The sequence below is a fragment of the Anabrus simplex genome, chromosome 3 (assembly GCF_040414725.1).
Source record: "Anabrus simplex isolate iqAnaSimp1 chromosome 3, ASM4041472v1, whole genome shotgun sequence".
Lineage (NCBI taxonomy): Eukaryota > Metazoa > Arthropoda > Insecta > Orthoptera > Tettigoniidae > Anabrus > Anabrus simplex.
Genome location: NC_090267.1, coordinates 131,478,666 through 131,492,662, shown reverse-complemented (window position 1 = coordinate 131,492,662; position 13,997 = coordinate 131,478,666). Strand labels below are relative to the sequence as shown.

General features: G+C 35.0%; 1 protein-coding gene across 1 annotated transcript in view; it reads left to right on the top strand.

Annotated features, from left to right (window-relative positions):
- Positions 1 to 13,797, top strand: part of LOC136866059 (uncharacterized) — a 158,562-nt gene extending 144,765 nt beyond the window's left edge. The window contains exon 6 of the mRNA XM_067142695.2: positions 12,484 to 13,797. Within this exon, the coding sequence (XP_066998796.1) occupies positions 12,484 to 12,707 (224 nt within the window). The 3' untranslated portion in view covers positions 12,708 to 13,797. The remainder of the gene's footprint in view (positions 1 to 12,483) is intronic.
- The last annotated feature ends 200 nt before the right edge of the window (positions 13,798 to 13,997 follow it).

Below are 13,997 nucleotides of genomic sequence, written 5' to 3'. Positions count from 1 at the left end.
CAAGTTTCTTGCAAGTGCATATGGATTTAGGTTAAACTTAGGCAAAAGTTTATTCAAGGTTCCTGGGTGAAGTCAGGTTATTAATAAAAACTAAATGAAACCCTATTTCAGTTTTTATATTCACATATTTCCAATTAAAAGGATTAAAAATCAATCTCTTGAGAATAAATGTATGGTTTTCTAACTACAGGGACAAGACTTGGAATGAAAAACAATTAAAAGTAAATATGGAATGTATAGGTAATATCAGGAAGGAAACATGGGAAGTACAGTGCAAGGATGAATTACAGATGTCTGCAAAGCCAATACCAGGAAAGATATCACAGCTTACAGACTTCAAAGTTGGATTTTATAAAGGTACCAATAGCCTAAATTTCTAGTCAAATGTGCAATTCAAAATTTAAAAAATCACTCCCTTTGTGGCAGGGTGTGATGATTTAAATCAGAGTGATTTAAATGTTGATTTTTATAATCTATGATTGTCCTTTGTTCAAAATTAATATGAAATCAACTACTTAAAATCAATTTTCTCTCTTATTGTTGTCTCATTGCTTGTGGTCTATTGGGTGGCGCTTTGGTACCCATCCCGCATATTAGCAATTGGAGAAAAATGAGTTTTACGATACCTGAAGTAGCAGAGAGGAGAGATCCTTACTTTATGCTTGCCAAGGATTCAGCAGCCCATCCCAAGAAGTTTTCTTACTTACTATATAGAAGAATCAAAAGTGAGACAGCATACTACATTGCCCATATGAGTAGTGCTTCCTCTTCCCCGAAGGACTCTTGAATATTCTCAAATATTCTGTGTGATAATAAGACTGAACTAGCATGGATATAAATTGAGGTTAAGTGCAAGAAGTGGTTAAGTTGAAAACAATGACACTAGCTTGGAAGGCCACTCTGATAAACATATTATGCGTGGTAATAATATTGAATAAATAGTGAATGAAAATTGAGCTTGTGCAGTATAAGCAGTGATCACAACTCAAGATATAAACTGAAGACAGTAGTTGTAGGCGTAATTATGTACATGTTATCATTTAAACCATGCGGAAATCTTTTCTATGATAATAAGATTGAGCAAACTGTTAATCAAAGTTGAGATTATGTAGTTTAAAAAAAAACCAAGTAGCAAGTGTAGTAAATATCAGTTTTGCACTGGTTGATTATGAGACATAAACTTGAAATTTAAAAGCATATGAAATGTTTCACTTACAACAGTTAACTACATCCTGAACTTAAAAACAAAGACTGACTACCAACTTAATTAATAATGCTAAATTACTAAATACTAACAAGAAAGAAACGTTTTTTTTGCTAGTTGATTTACGTTGCACCGACATAGATAGGTCTTATGGCAATGATGGGACAATGGGAAACCACAGAAAACCATCTTCAGGGCTGCTAACAGTGGGGTTCGAACCCACTATCTCCCGGATGCGAGTTCACAGCAGCGCGCCCCTAACCACATGGCCAACTCGCCCAGTTAAGAAACTCTTAATAATATGCAAATTCACTGGCATGGCAAGAACACCGTCACACATAAATAAACAGAGAGGTCTTCCTGAATGTGGGTCGGATGTTAGGTACATGAATGTAGGCGATGGTTGTTCCTGCGGTTGACTTTAATGCACGAGTACTGATTAAGAATTGAAACTTGACTGCTTTTTGAAGTAAAAAGTGAAGCTAAATGGCATTAGATGACAAACATGTAATGTTTATATGGAAATAACATTAATTTACACATATGAAGTATTTGTAATACTGGAAAGGTAGGCTGTTCCACCTCTTTTCCCAAGTTTTTTTTTTTTTTTTGTTTGCTTTGTCCCCCAGTTCATTTGAGACATAGTTAAGTAATAATTTTCTAATAGAAGTGTATATTGAGTGTGTTGTACTCTACTTGTAAAAGTGTTGCAAAAAATTTGCTTTTAACTTTAAATGAGTAATCCAGACCTAACTGGATCCAGTATGGCAAGGATTTAAAAAACTTCCCACTTCAAGTGGAAAGGGCATAAAAGCTAAATGCAAATCCCATGGTTTAGAAATGCAGGGATAAGTTGCTAGAATGAAGTTACATATTCAGAAATGTAACAGCACAAAAGATAATAAAGAAAAAAATGTTGCTACTGCAATATCTGGCAATGAAGATCAAAATTCAGATACAGATTCAGTAGTTTTACCTTCAGCATCGAAACGTAAGAGATCATTAGTTACAAATCAGCTATCCACTGAGGGACCATCTCTAAAAATTAAACAAAGTCATATTAGTCACTTTGTTGTCCAAATTAGTGAAACAAGAAAGGAAAAAATGATTTTGATAAACAGGTAGCAAAATTCTGTTATGTCACAAACAGTTCCTTCCACTCCATTAATCATTCAGAATTCAAAAGACTTGTAAGTATGTCGCAACCTGGCTATACTGCTCTATCATCTGCTTGAATTAGCAGGACCATTTCTTGAAGAAATTCATCAAAATGAGAGAGAGAAGTCTTTCAAGTATTTATTTGAGAATACAGTTCGAAGCTTAGATAGATGATCAAATGTGCATTGAGCCCATTGTGTGCGATACAGTGACCAGTGAAAATGGAGACGTATATCTGTTCAACACAGTTGATACGTCTGGGCATCTGCAATAAATTCAGTGAAAAGTTGTGAGAATGAATTAAAGTATAAGCGAGAAGCTTCATTACAGACAATGCAAGCAATGTGGCAAAAATGAGGAGTGGTCTGAAAGAAAGGGAAGATAGTGATGTAATTACATTTGGCTGCTCTACTCATATTTTGAATCTTCTCTCCCAGGATCTTACCAAGGACACCTCAAACATAAAAGAACATGTAGTAGAAATTGTGAAATACTTCTGCAATAATCATTTTGCCAATGCAAAATTTAGGAGTGAAGGAGGACAATCATTAATCCTGCTTCAGGAAGTTTGATGGAATACAATTGTCTGACTGCCTTCAGTCTTACATTAAAAACTGGCTACTACTTGAGAAGGTTATCTTGTATTAAAAATTGGCTAATACTTGTGAAGATTTGTGAAGAAAATAGATACAAGATTCAATTAAGAGAAAGGTTAGTGACCTTCAAATAAAGCAAAATGCTGAAGTAGTTTTAAATGTGTTAAAACCAATACCACTGGTTCTATATGTAACCCAGAGAGTACCATTGGACAGCAGTGAAAGTGTGGAAAAATATTCAAGTAGGACTGGGAGGAATTACAAATGTTAAGGAAATGTGGAATTAATGACATAAAAACTAAGATGTTTGAAAAATGTTATTATCAAGCATTGGCTGCACCATATTTTCTAGCTTTCATTGTTCATTCAGTATTAATCAACTCAGAGTATGTTTTACAACCATCCAAGCATGAATGTCCATTTGAGTTTGCCCAGGAAAAATATGATGGAACTTCATTTCTATCAATACTTGTGAAATATCAAGCAAAATTCAACCTTTCATTCCAATGATGTTCACCGATTAAGTGGTGCAAGGTGTATCTGCTTTGCAGTGGTGAAAATCAAGTTGGTAATAGAAAAAGTTATGCAACTCTTAACAGCCAGAGCATCATGTGCAGGTGTAGAACGTGTGTTCTCTACGTTTGCTGTTATTCATTCACAGTTAAACAGATTGTTGTAGACAAAGGTTCCAAGCATGTGTTTTTGTATAAGCAACTAAAAGAATGAAGTTATAAATGTGACAAGATGAAGAACTAGTTTAGAAATGGGCTTGGTGTAAAGAATAGTCCCAGTTTGTGTTTTTTATTTAAAAGAATAAGTCAAGAGACAGAAAAAATGGTTTAAAACATATTCTTTAATAATTTAATTCAAAATATTGTTAAAACACAGAATATAGATTGATCCTTCATTATTCATCCTAGCTGCTTAAAAAACAATGAAGCATACACAAATCTGAAAATAATATAAAGAGAGAAAATCCACAAGGGATAGCTGCCCTAGAACAAGGGGGAACTGTATGGTAACAGCATCAAAGAGAGAGGAATTTTTGCACTGTTTATTTTAGGATAAAATGAGGTTATTTTTAAATTTTAAAATTCCCCTATTGTACAGCTATCCCCGATCAGGAAAACTTTATTTTTCTTTACATGTACCGTAAAAATGTAAAACTGAAAAATCTGATTTTAATCAAATAAATCTGATGTAAATAAAAATATCACTGATTTTGATTTTTTAAATACAAATCATGATTTTTTTTACACCCTTCTTTGTGGTTTAGATTCCAAATACAATTGTCCATGATAGCAAAATTATGCCACTTAAAATGGCAAATCACCGGTCTTCTTTTAGAAGCTGAAATAGTATGTAATGTAGAGGCAGATTTAATACACGTTTGTGTTAGGAATGTTATATGTTCTAATACTAACAATCTGGTGGTTTTAAAGATAAAATGAATCTCTTTTTGGATATGCTGCACAGGGAAAAGAAAGAGTGAGGCTATGCTGGAAAAGAAAACTGTTAATGTCATAAAAAAGATGAACAATTAAAAATTGGTCTGATAAGACACTACAGAATCTGTATAGGAACAGGTAGTAACAATAAAGAATCTCAATATCATAGCATATTGTAAAGTACATTTGTTCATGATTTGCCTAATGTAACCACTTTATTCACATTAGCTACATGTGTACTTCATTTCCCCTCTATATCCATATGTATCTTAACCCTTTCCCTCATATCCATATATACAAAGGTTTTTTTAAGTAAGGTCCGTTTTTTTTTCAATAAGAATAAAACTGGTAAAGATATTGTCAGAAACTTTTTTTATTTCACTCCTTACACCTTAAGTTATTTCTCTACATAGTTTCCTCCTTTGTTTAAACATTTATTACAACGTTCTACTAATTTGTTTATGCCCACACCGTGGATCTCGGCTGCCTGTGAAGACAACCAATCTTCAACTGTTGTTTTCACTTCTTAACACGTTGAGCGCCACAGTGGACACGGGTGTCCGCTGGCTCAAAATTGATAAAGTATGCACTTTTCCGACTTTATACAGAATTTGACCATATAGAATATCTGTCAGATCCCATTCAGTTATAATTCACGCAGCAGGATTCAAAATTATACATTCAGGTACAATAAATTTTATTTTATTTTATTTTCAAGGACACGGGTGTCCGCTAGCTCAAAATTGATAACGTAAAGCAAAATTTTCTCTGTGAGCCAAAACTGTATTTTTGCTCTCTGGTATTACAGTAGCAACTTTCTACCATGCTTTTAACGCAAAAGTAAAAATTAACATAAAAAAACTAGAATAAATTAAGATGGACACCGGTGTCCGCTGTGGCCTGTTGGGAAACTTATGTCGGCTGAGGCCAAGGTGGTCATGCTAGTGGACTCAGTAATGTGCTGAATGTGTACAACACAACACTTAAAGTAGCGCCATACACATTCGGCACATTACTGGACACGCGCGCTAGTGTCCAATAGCGTGACCACCTTGTCCCCAGTCGACGTAAGTTTCCCAACAGGTCACAGTAGACACCGGTGTCCACCTTAATTTATTCTAGTTTTTGATGTTAATTTTTAGTTTTGCGTTAAAAGCATGCTGGAATGTTGCTACTGCAACACCAGAGAGTAAAAATACAGTTTTGGCCCACAGAGCAAAATATCAAAATTTTGCTTGGCACTCAACATGTTAATTGGTGTCAATTTGCCGACCTATGAGAAACCTTTTCAGGAAGTGGAACAAGTAGTAACCGCTCGGTGCAAGGTTGTATGGTGAGTGGTCCATTTGCTCCCAACTAAAGGATATGATTCACTCTTGAGTTTGAGCAGCAGAATTAGGTCTTGCATTATCATGCATCAACAAAACCCAGATGACAGTAAGCTACATCACTTCTTCTGTACGGCACGCTGAGGTTCCCTAGGTCACGCAATACGCAGCTGTATTTATTGTCCTTTGTCGCATAAATTCAACTAACAGAACACCACACCTACCCCAAAACACAGTTGCGATAATCTTGTGTGTTGAAATTATTTGGCTTTCACTTTGGTTGGAGAATTTGTATGTTGCCATTCCATTGACTGCCGCATTGCTCCTGGAGTCATGTGAGACACCCATGTCTCGTCCCATGTGGCAATGTGGTCGAAAAATTCATCTCCTTCTTCACTCTATTAGGTCAGAAATTGCAAAGCACTGGGCATTTTCTCTAGAGTTCTAGAGCTGAGTTCTAGAAGATTCCTCTAGTGCTGATAATTTAGTGTTTCACCTGGTCTTCTGTGAGTTGCAGTCTTCCAATTGGAGGAAAGCTGAGAGCTTGCTCAGGACATGTGATTGTGATGAGTGTTTTAAAAATCTTTACTTGTTTTGAATTTCATGCTTGCTTCATACTTATATATATATTTAAATTCAAGTCTTGCCTTTACTTTGATTTTGACTGATGATGGTCTCTGGTAAGACTGAAACTAGTTCCAACAAATATATGTAACTTTTTTAAGGTTACAACAAACAGTACTGAAGAGGTGGAAACCTTTAGCTTTTGTTTTACACCTCAGAAAGCAACCTGGGAACCCATCATGAACACAATTTTCTAAACTGCAAGTCTTCAGAAACGATGTTGTACAGCACTGACCTTGAAATTTGTGGAAATTCAGGTGATCGAGTGGAAATTGTGAACCACTGATCTTCATGAATTTTCATGTCAACTGCACGTACCAAATTATCTGTGATTACAGAAAGCTATACATATCGGGCCACTATGTCGTGGTTCATCATGTACATTGTCCCGCCCATATTCCAATCATATTCCAAAGAAAATGTACTGCTATATTATAGAAAAGATATGCACCTTGCTGTCACTCAATGCACTGGGGTTGTACACTTCACATATCTGGCGGTAAATGTCCGCTGCTGACACGTTCCTTGCTGTCAAAAATCAAATCACAGACCGTATTTCATAGTTGGCAGGCCGCACAATGTGATGCCATGACTACAAATGGAGTCTGCTTGAGTACAAGGCATGATGGGAGCCAGCGTAAATGGGTGTGAAATTTACATAGCTGCAGCCAGTCAGACCTTACTTTAAAAAAATTAACCCTCATATCTTGACCCCTATTAGCCAACTAAGTTTGGCTGGTTCCATAACTCCATGTGTATCTATATTTCTGCAAAAGTATGAGTGGATTGCTATCTAGTCCTAAAGCTAGGAAGTTTTTATACTAATTTCAAAGTGAAATCAAATATTTTATTTGATTACATACATGCTGGTAATTCAGAATTTGTAGGAATGCTATTATTCACTTGTACTTTCAGTACAGGATGTCTCAAACTAAACAACTTGATGAAGACCTACTTTCATTGTAAAGATTTTGGAGAAGAACTGGATTGGTTTCTCTTTGTCTTTTTTCGTTGTGTCTGTTACTTATCTCACTACAGTCCATTGTTATCTTCTGAGTGTGTGACTAGATGAAATGGGGTTTCTGCTCAGTGCCTCATTATCTTGGGAAAAAATCATATTCCAAAGAAAATGTACTGCTACATTACAGAAAAGATATTGGCCAAGAGTTGCTGAAAGCTTATATGCTGCAGTTATCATGCACTATTCTTCTGACATATAAGTACAAGGGATTGTGATATGAGGGACATATCTGACATGTAAGCACAAATGCTAAAGCAAAATTTAAGATGGCATCGCAAGGAGATGAAAAATAAACACTCTTGGCTGCACATTATTTATGTAAACAGCCCATTTGAAAGATCTATGTTTGTAGTGTACTAGGTACATTCATATTTTTTAAATTTTTTTTCTAGAAATAAAACCTTTTTGTCCTTAGAATGAAAAACTAATAATAATAATAACAATAATAATAATAATAATAATAATAATAATAATTTTTATTATTTTACATCCTACAAACTACTTTTACGGTTTTTGAAGACAATGAGGTGCCAGAACTTTGTCCTGCAGGTGTTATTTAACTTGCCAGTAAATCTACTGACATGAGGCTGACATATTTAAGTACCTTCAAATACCAGCTAAGCTGGGATCAAACCTGCCAACTTGGGCTTAGAAGACCAACGCTCTAACATCCGAGCTATTCAGCCTGACATGAAAAACTTAAAAGTTAAGAGAAGCCAGACAAAATTTGTGGTAAGCCTGGCACTACAGTAGCTGGGATAAAATTTAAAGAGATGTTAAAACTCCTTGGGTTGCACAGGGTTACTCTTTTACAAAAAGTATTGGAAAGGAATAAACAAGTGTCAAACCAAGCCATGAATAGAGAGAGAGAGGAACAAGAAAAAGAACACATAATATGGTGGGTCAGTGTGGGAAGAGGGAGCAACAGAATGAGGAGACGACAAATATGAAAACACAAAAGGGCAAGTATCTTTGGCCGTATTTCAGATACAGCCCTGGCATTAGCCTGGTGCCATAATATGAAAACCATGGAAAGACAATCTAATCTGCTAATAGTGGGTTTCGGACCCACTATCTCCTGAATGCAAGCTAACGACTGAATGGGTCAAACCATGCAACGACTCGCTTATAATTTTTATCTTTATCCATTCCACTGCTTTTCTGTTTGCCCCATTAACATATTAACATTTACGCTGAAATTAAGATTTTAAAAATTTATAGAAATTCAAACTGATAACTTTAAAAGCACAACTCAGTACTGTGGGTTGGGTAACCCACTCGGTTAATCCATGAGCAGATTTATTTTCTATCTGTATTGATTTTTTAAAGCCTAGTTAATTATAATTGTTCACTCATTGACAGCCTTTGTAATTCTGCAATAGATAAACTCTTAACCTCCAATAACTCTTTCTACCAAGGAAACATTTATTTTTCTGTTCCTTGTTGCCTTCAAATCACTTTTATCTTCACTTTTGCTTTCATATAAAATATCTTCTTCAGTAATTGCTTTTCAACAATGCTTTTCCCTGTATTTGTTTCATACCTTTTCCAAAGATTATGCAACTTGTGACTTGCTGAGAAGAGCAGGATACTCCTTCAACAATATTATGAAATACAGGGTATCTATAAAAAAAACTCCAGGGTACTGAAGTAAAATACTTTAAGAAAATTCAAGAATTAAGGATAATGTGTTATACATGGTTTGAAAGGTAATATTGTCAAGTCTTTTCAAAAATTTAGTGCAGTTCAGTATGTGCCCAATTTGTGGAACAGCACACATCCAAACAGCAAACTCAGATCACTTATTCTTTTTTTTTTTTTTTTTTTTTTGCTAGTTGCTTTACGTCACGCCGGTCCTCTTATTCTTGTGTGCTGGTTTACTTACATGCAAAAGTTGTAACTTGTATGCAGTTAGAAGAAGCCTTTTGTGACCACCTTATGAACAGTCGATTTCGGTATCCCCAACTGCATTGTGGCAATGAGTTTTCAGGGCTTCGTAGATATGAAGTGCAGATTCTTTCCATATTCACTCTAGACACGTGGCCTACCTGGCGACTTTTGTTTCAAAACATTTCAAAGCACAAAGCCATTGATGAATGGTTTTGTCCGTAGGCGCATCACCACCATACTCACATCGAGGAAGTTCCGCTGTACAGTAACAACTGAGCTTTCTGTTGTGGTGTCGCCATTGTAGTGGACAGGAACAGGCCGCTGCTCAGTCACTTCAAGGTCAATGCTCTGCAGCGCTCATGGCGTGCATAAAACTTTGAGATACGGATTGAATTGTTATGTTCTAATCTGAGTTAACTAATGCTATGATCATCCCTTGTGTGGCAACCATCACTCCAGACATGCTGGCTAGGACGTGGCAAGAGGTACATTACCATTTGGATGTCTGCCATGTTTTTTTTTGAACCATGTATAACACATTATCCAGGTCAGTCCATGTGAGATTTGTGCTGGACAAAGTGGAGGGACAGGTTTTTCTCTGGGTACTCCGGTTTTCCCTCCCATATTTCATTCCATCAACACTCTTCAATATCATTTCATTCCATCTATCATTCATTAATCATTGCCCCAGAGGAGTGCGACAGGCTTTGGCAGCCGCCAGTATTCCTGTCCTTGCTGCTAGGTGGGGGCTTCATTCATTCTATTCCTGACCCGGTTGAATGACAGGAAACAGGCTGTGGATTTTCATTTTTCATAATACATTATCCTTTTTATTTTATTTCATTAAAATATTTAACTTCAAAACCCCAGAGTTCTTTTATGGATACCTGTATATATGGCTGTCCTCTTACCAGTTATGAATTATCAGTGTCTGACATGTTTGTTTTTTAAAGTTAAGATTATGAAGACTCACACAGTAGGCTACAACATGTTCTGCATGCCAGCAGTAAGGCAACTAGTCCACGAGCTAGCTGGTATGCATGCAAGCATGTGTACAGATAAGAGTGCCTGGCTCCACCCTTGGCAGAGCCAAAGTTTAGTCCAACAAGGAATTTCTTCATAGTAAAAGCACAAGATTTACGCATACAAAGAATAGCATTTATTTTTACTATTACTATTTAGTACAGAAGAAGTAATAGGAAGTGCAACATTTTATGCATACCACCCAGCACTTGCAGAATTACAGATAATGGCTAATATAAAATTCTTTATCTGAAAGCAACGGAGTTCATTGCTTATAATATAAAATTCACCAAAGCTTTATGAAGGTAGTTGCCACCTCATCTGCAAACAAGTATGAATTTCTAGCAAGTACTCGGTAATCATACATTTCAATTTAAAATTTTCAGGGATCTTTACTCACGATAGTTGCATCTTGAAGTGGAAATCCATAGATAGCAATCTCTTGCTCATAAGATATACTTAAGATTATTAAAATAAAGAATGCATTATTTCTTCTCTTTGTGTCGGCTACTGACCTTGTTCTTGTTTCCTGCTTCTTGATAAGTTTTCTTGAATTGTATCATTCTGCACTTCATTAGCTTCCTTACTTCAAGCATTAGAAACAATGGATAATGAATATAAAATGTTCCAGTACATACCTATTAATGGGTGACAGATCAGAATGTATACCTCTAGCCTTGTTAAATTCTCATTAGTGTATATTAATTTGGCCAATTTATTACTGGGCTTCACAATTGTAAAGAATATGAAGGCAAGCTTCGCATCAGCTTCAAATTTTTACAATTTGGGAATTGATAAAGCTTGACCTTCTCGGAACTCAAATTAGACTGGGTACTGAATGGATTCAAATACAGAGTATGTCAGCTCTTGAATCTGTCCGTACTTTGTTCGAGGCATCCTATAGATTTATTGAAGAACACAATATTAGTATTTAAAATAATTTCTGGGAAGTTATGTTAATTATTAGAAGAATATTTATACAGTGTTAGTTCTCTTTCTCCCAAAACATCAATCTGATATTCTATTTTTTTCTAAACACAGACATTGATTATCCTATCTTTTGAGGCTGATGTGAAGTTACATATTTATATCTGAAAATTTTGATACTTTCAAGATATTTGTCTTACATGAATTTACTGCTGTTTTCAAACATAAGATTATTTTATCATGCATTTTCTTCAGCTGGAAGCTTATGTTATACCTCACAATCCTTCTTACTATGTAATTTTGTGGATTATGATGCATGTGTATGAATATGTAAAATATCTTGTGTAATATAATGAAAGTATAAAGATACAATGATTTTCTTGAAGATCTTTTCTATTAAAATTCCTTCTATCTGTTCTTCCTCTAATCTTAACTGAAGTATCCTCACATTGTCGAGCAAAAATATTTAGGTGAGTAATTTACCGAGGCAAGGACTTAAATAAAGACATACGCTGTAGAGTAATACGTGATTACACGTTAATATTTTAGAATAGTTGGATAAAGGAAGAAATTGAAATTACTTCAAAACTTCACTAAATAATTATGGTATACCTTCCAGAATGAATTATCTGTAACAACAGTTCTATAAACCAGACAGCTGGACATTGCAGCATGAAAACCACTGTCACACTTTTAAACTTGTGCTAGATACTTTGATCTACATACTTAAATGTATTCTATATTGACCAAATTTTGCTCAGTACATTTTGTTTTGTTACCTAGACTGAAGTCACTGAAAAGAAGCAATTTTAAGATTGCACACTTTGAAGGTTATACCAGTCTGTATAAGTACTGACCTATACTGATCCATTACACCATGGCTATGATCACGATATCAACAGTCACGTAAAACTATAAACTAGCTTGCTTCTTGATCCACTTGTCATCTACTCACACTTGTGAAACCTAAAAGTTAAAAAAACATCTAACTCTAGGATGTGTGTTTCTACTGCACCCTTACCTTGTCTAGTAGATTTTTTTTCTCAGCTTGATGGTGTTGCCTGTATTTTGTCTTTGATAACTCTTCTTGTTAAATTTCTATTCTCTCTACTGTGATAGGTAAGACACTTTCTTTATCACTAGATACATTTGAAGTTCCTTCCTTCTTGTTCTCATTTTCTTATAGTAAGTTTAAAAATAAGCATGTATATATTTTTGTACTATTACTCACAAATGTATAGTAAATAAAATGTTTTTTGAACAGATTTCCTGAATCCTGTCTCAAAAGATATAGTAGTGCAAGAATCCGGGCTTCTCGACAAAGGTGGAGACTTGGAAGGCTCTTTCCTTATCACCGACTTGCATCCAACTGGGCTGAGTCTTAATATAAATGACACAGAGATTGTCACACCAGAAAACTTATTTCCAGATGAAATAAGCTTCCAATACTATGAGTTTACTTCCCAGTCAGCCCAAGTGCAAGTATGAGCTAGCCGCAATAAAAAGTGCAGAGTGCCACGAGCTTCCAGTCAGCATGAGAGAATACATCACATTGAATATTGTCAATAACCAACATTAATTTATCCAATTAAATCTGTAGCTACAACTTGTTAAAAGTCTAGTCGTTGTTTGTGGTATTATGTATATATATATATGTGTGTGTGTGTGTGCAATATTTTTCATCCTATGTATGCAACAGATTTAAATTTTTGTGGATTAGTATTTTCCCGCTAATTTTATTCTGTCTCTTTATAAATGGTTTCTTATTGTATATATTAAAATATTTTGCTAAATTCTTATTTATAATGTAAAATGCATTACTATGCATTCTAGTCATATTTTAAGCAGGGATAAGTTGTATGATAAGTCAGTGATATCTTACGTGCATGACAGAAATGAAATGATGAAAAGTGAGCTAGTCCTACATGAATTCTCAACTTCCTTCTACAGTGTACAATATAATGTGGCATGATAAGTATGAGTGAAGATGACATTGTAAACGTGCAAATGAAATACTGGATATGGAATTTATATTAATTGCTTAAATATCCAGACCTTTCCAATGGACTTCGAAATGTAGATAGGCCTTAGATTTTATAATACAATGTGTACAAGATATAAGTATATCTGCACACTAATTAACTTGTGTTTTCAGAGCTGAATGGTTGTGTGTGATTTGTACAATAAATATTTTATCTCATACTTTCAAGCTTTTAATTTCAGTATCATTCCTTTATGATCATGTACCACATTCTAAGACTATTTGGTTCCAGAAATGCAGAAATATATATCAACTGGGTTGGTAAGAGAATACTTCTGTCCAATTCAAACACATTGTCACTGAATGCCTGCTAATGTCTTGAATTGCATGTGGCATTCTTGTGGATAATTTAGAATGAGATCTGAAGCACCTAAAACTTTAGATTATGCAATACTCCATCCTAGGGCATCATGAGCATTTACTGGTTCACAAACCACAAATGGTTCTTGACCCTCACATAAACTACAAGAGATGGCACTGAGGGAGGTCAGTGTTCATTGTTTTGTTTCTCATTCTTTTGTATTGTAAACCTGAACAGTCAACCTTCAAATGTAAGAAAAGATTTACTACTGGAATTAATGTTAGTGCAAAATGATGCAATTTTTTATAACATGCATGTCATGATAAAGTGGTGTAGATGTATTCAAAACTTAATTTGAAATTAAGATTATTTGTAGGTAAAATGTTGTGTATGTTTTCTTCTACAGTATGTATGCGAGAGCAGCTGTTCTCATAAC